Source organism: Plasmodium gaboni (genome assembly GCF_001602025.1).
Source record: "Plasmodium gaboni strain SY75 chromosome Unknown, whole genome shotgun sequence".
In the NCBI taxonomy this organism is placed as follows: domain Eukaryota; phylum Apicomplexa; class Aconoidasida; order Haemosporida; family Plasmodiidae; genus Plasmodium; species Plasmodium gaboni.
In genome coordinates, this window is record NW_017385488.1 from 1 (window position 1) to 4,180 (window position 4,180).

Below are 4,180 nucleotides of genomic sequence, written 5' to 3' on the forward strand. Positions count from 1 at the left end.
AATAAATAAATAAATAAATAAATAAATAAATAAATAAATAAATAAATAAATAAATAAATAAATAAATAAATAAATAAGTAAATAAATATATTTATATACACACCTATAATGAATATACCAAAACAAAAAAAAAAAAATATATTATTAAATATAATATTATAAAATAATATATATATATATAGTATGAATAAAATAAATTAGGTATATTTTTATTATTTTGTAAAAAACATAAAATAATTTTTTTAATATATCATATATACAATAATCCATACGGTTTTTAATAAAATTTTAATTTCATTTTACATTTAGGACATCAATTATACATGAAATCTAACGATATATATATATATATATATATATATTATATATATAAATTATGTGAAATTATTATTTTCCATTTATTATTATTAATTTTCTACGTTGTATATTAATCACACTTTTCAACATCTCCTACATAATATTGTGTTAAAATAATAAAAAATTTCAGACTTCAGAAAAAGTATTTTTCTCATTATCATTCTCTTTATTATTTTTATCATTAGGACGTGTTTCCATGTTATTCCTATTTTTATTATCTTCGTTTTTAATATTCCTCTTTCCTTGATCTTTTATATTTTCTTTTTTTTCTTGTTTTTCACGCTTCTCCTGTTCTTTTGGTTCTTGTTTCACAAGCTGTTCCCTTTTTTTTTTCTTCTTGTTTTTCACGCTGCTCCCTGTTTTTTTCTTCTTGTTTCTCACGCTTCTCCTGTTCTTTTCTTTCTTGTTTTTCACGCTTTTCCTGTTCTTTTCTTTCTTGTTTCTCACGCTTCTCCTGTTCTTTTCTTTCTTGTTTCTCACGCTTCTCCTGTTCTTTTCTTTCTTGTTTCTCACGCTTTTTCCTTTCTTTCTTTTCTTGCTTTTCACACCGTTTCCTTTCTCTTTTTTCTTGTTTTTCTCTTTCCTTTCTTAATTGTTTTTCCCTTTTTTCCCTTAATTTCCTTTCCTCTTTTTCACGTTTTTCTCTTTCCTTTCTTAATTGTTTTTCCCTTCGTTCCTGTTCCTTTTTTTCTCGTTTTTCTCTTTCTTTCCTTTCTTTTTTTTCTCTTTTTTCTCTTTCTTTCCTTTCTTTTTTTTCTCTTTTTTCTCTTTCCTTTCTTAATTGTTTTTCCCTTCGTTCGCGTTCCTTTTTTTCTCTTTTTTCTCTTTCTTTCCTTTCTTTTTTTTCTCGTTTTTCTCTTTCTTTCCTTTCTTTTTTTTCTCTTTTTTCTCTTTCCTTCCTTTCTCTTCTTTCACATTTTTCTCTTTCTTTTTTTTCTTTTTTCTCCCTTTCTTTCCTTTCTTGTGCTTCCCTTTTTTCCCTTTCTTTCCTTTCTTGTGCTTCCCTTTTTTCCCTTTCTTTCCTTTCTTTTTCTTCCCTTTTTTCCCTTTCTTTCCTTTCTTTTTTTTCACGTTCTTCTCTTTCTTTCTTTTCTTTCTTTTCACGCTCCTCTCTTTTTTTCCTTTCTTTCTTTTCACGTTCTTCTCTTTCTTTCCTTTCTTTCTTTTCACGCTCCTCTCTTTCTTTCCTTTCTTTCTTTTCACGCTCCTCTCTTTCTTTCCTTTCTTTCTTTTCACGCTCCTCTCTTTCTTTCCTTTTTTTCTTTTCACGCTCCTCTCTTTCTTTTCTTTCTTTCTTTTCACTTTGTTCTCTTTCCTCCATTTCATCCCTTTCACGCTCTTCTCTTTCTTCCATTTCTTCTCTTTCCTTCATTTCGTTTCTATATCCTTTTTCTCTATCTTGGTTTTGCATTTCGTCATATATATCAAAAGGTGACCTTAAATTCATATGATTCTCATTAGTCGTATTCATTTGATTCTCTTCTTTATCTTCCAATAATATATTTTTCATTTGAACAGTTTCTGTATCTATATCTTCATTGTAATTACTACTACACTTGGTCCTACAAAGATCTTTAAATTGATCATCTTCTGGATTTTTCTCGCTTAATATTCTTATATATGAATCATATTTAATGAAACTTAAATTAATATTCTCATTAGACATATATAAATTCTACAAAAATAAAATAAGACAGAAATATTTAAAACGTTTATATATTTTAACTTAAGTGTGCATTACTAAAATTTAAATACACATTTATTAAAAAGTAATTATTTTTTTTTTTTTTTTAAGAATATATATATTACCAATGACACGACAGATAATATCCCAAGAATAGCTAGTAAAAAATAAATTTTGTTCATTATTATATTCCAACCATTTTTCATTGTATTCCTTTTACAATTACCATTACGAGAATTTTTATAGATAGTTCTTTTTGTTCCACTCTTATTATTTAAAGTGTCTCTAATATGAATTAAATATAATTCACTTAAAAGTTGCATATTTAATTACCTATTTTTTATAAAATATTTCCCTATCTTTTATATATATATATATATATATATATATATAATATTTTTGTATATCATAGTATTCTTCTAAATGATTATAAATGATAATAATACATATTAAAATATATACATATATAGAATAAAACAATGATTATTATTTTCATAAAAAATAAAATGTAATAATAAAATAATAAAATTTTATGTACTATAATAATAATACAAATATATTAGAAAAAATAAAATGACATCAAAAAAAAAAAAAAAAAAAAAAAAAAAGAGTTAATATAAAATTTATATAATATATATATTATATGTGTTTTGTTTTATTTCATAAATCATTATTTAAAAATATAGAATTTCCCATCATTGATCATATTGTTTATTTGACAAAAAAAAAATTCATAATTTTTATTAAAAATATATTTAAAAAACTATAATACATATATTATATATTTTTTACGTTTGGGGAAATTAAAAGATAATTTTTGTAAGGCAAATTAAAAGAAGAAAAAAAAAAAAAAAAACAAAGAGAAAGAATAAATACTACATATTAATTATACTATTATAAAAAAAGAAAAAAAAATTAAAATAATAATATGACAGAATACTAAATAAATTTAATAAAATACGTATTCAATTTTTATTTATTATGATAAATATCTAAAAATACACAATTTATTTTATTAAAAAAAACAATAATTATTATTATTATAATAAAATAAACTAATAAAGAGATCATCTTTATATTATCAAGTACAAAGAATATAATGTTATAATAAACAAAGAAAAGCATATGTTTCACATAAGTATATGGAATTTACATAAATTTTTTTTTAAAAATATATATAAAATTCATAGAAATGTATTCTTTTCTTTTTTTTTAAATTTTATATAACATTTTCTGAAATACTCTTTTTTAATAAAGCAAAAATAAGTAATAAAAAATATATAACACATAAATCTAATATATATACATATTATATATATATATATATATATATAAATTTACAAGAGTATAAAAAATTTCCACATCAATTTTATATATATATATATATAACTTCTTATTTAATATTCTTTTTTCATTTATATCCATCAAAATATAATCGGATTAAATTTATATACAACAAATATTTATATATTTCTTCATATAAATTAAAAGAAAAATAATAATAAAATAAAATATATTTTAATTATTTTATACAAAAATATTAATAATAAAATTTAATAATATATATATATATATATATTTATTTATTTATTTATTCGTTTATTTTTCTAAATATATAAATATTATATATAACGGTATATTTTTATTTTATTTTATTTTTTTTTTTTTTTATTAAAATTATACAAGACATCAATTTAAACAATTATAATTTAACTTTTTTATTTTGTTGTTAATATTTTAAAAAAAAAAAGAAAAAAAAAAACATACAAACAATAAAACTCTACATATTATTAATTTTGTGTACTTAATATTTATATTTTTCTTAAATGATAATTAAAATAAAACAAACAAAAGTAATATTATATATAAAGTGGTACAAAATAATTCAAATATTTAAGCAATTAAGCAATATTAAAAATGAATTAATTTCAATTTTTATATTATTCATATTATATATATATATATATATATATATAGTACATATATATATTTATTTATTTAGTTATTATGTTTATATATGAATGTTATCTTTGCTTCTCAAATTTGTTTATGTCCAATTTAATAAAAAAATAGTTTTATTAATTTATTTGGTTGTTATCAGTATTTATAATAAATTGTATTGATTTTTTCTTTTTCTTT

At 19.4% G+C, this 4,180-nt stretch overlaps 1 protein-coding gene across 1 annotated transcript; it reads right to left on the bottom strand.

Moving 5' to 3' along the window:
• Positions 1 to 634: 634 nt before the first annotated feature.
• PGSY75_0013200 (putative exported protein) lies at positions 635 to 2,247 on the bottom strand (the record flags this gene model as incomplete). The annotated part of the gene is made up of 2 exons (XM_018783270.1): positions 635 to 2,032; positions 2,167 to 2,247. The coding sequence occupies 2 exons, from the start codon at positions 2,245 to 2,247 to the stop codon at positions 635 to 637; spliced, it is 1,479 nt and encodes a 492-aa protein (XP_018638746.1).
• Positions 2,248 to 4,180: the final 1,933 nt, after the last annotated feature.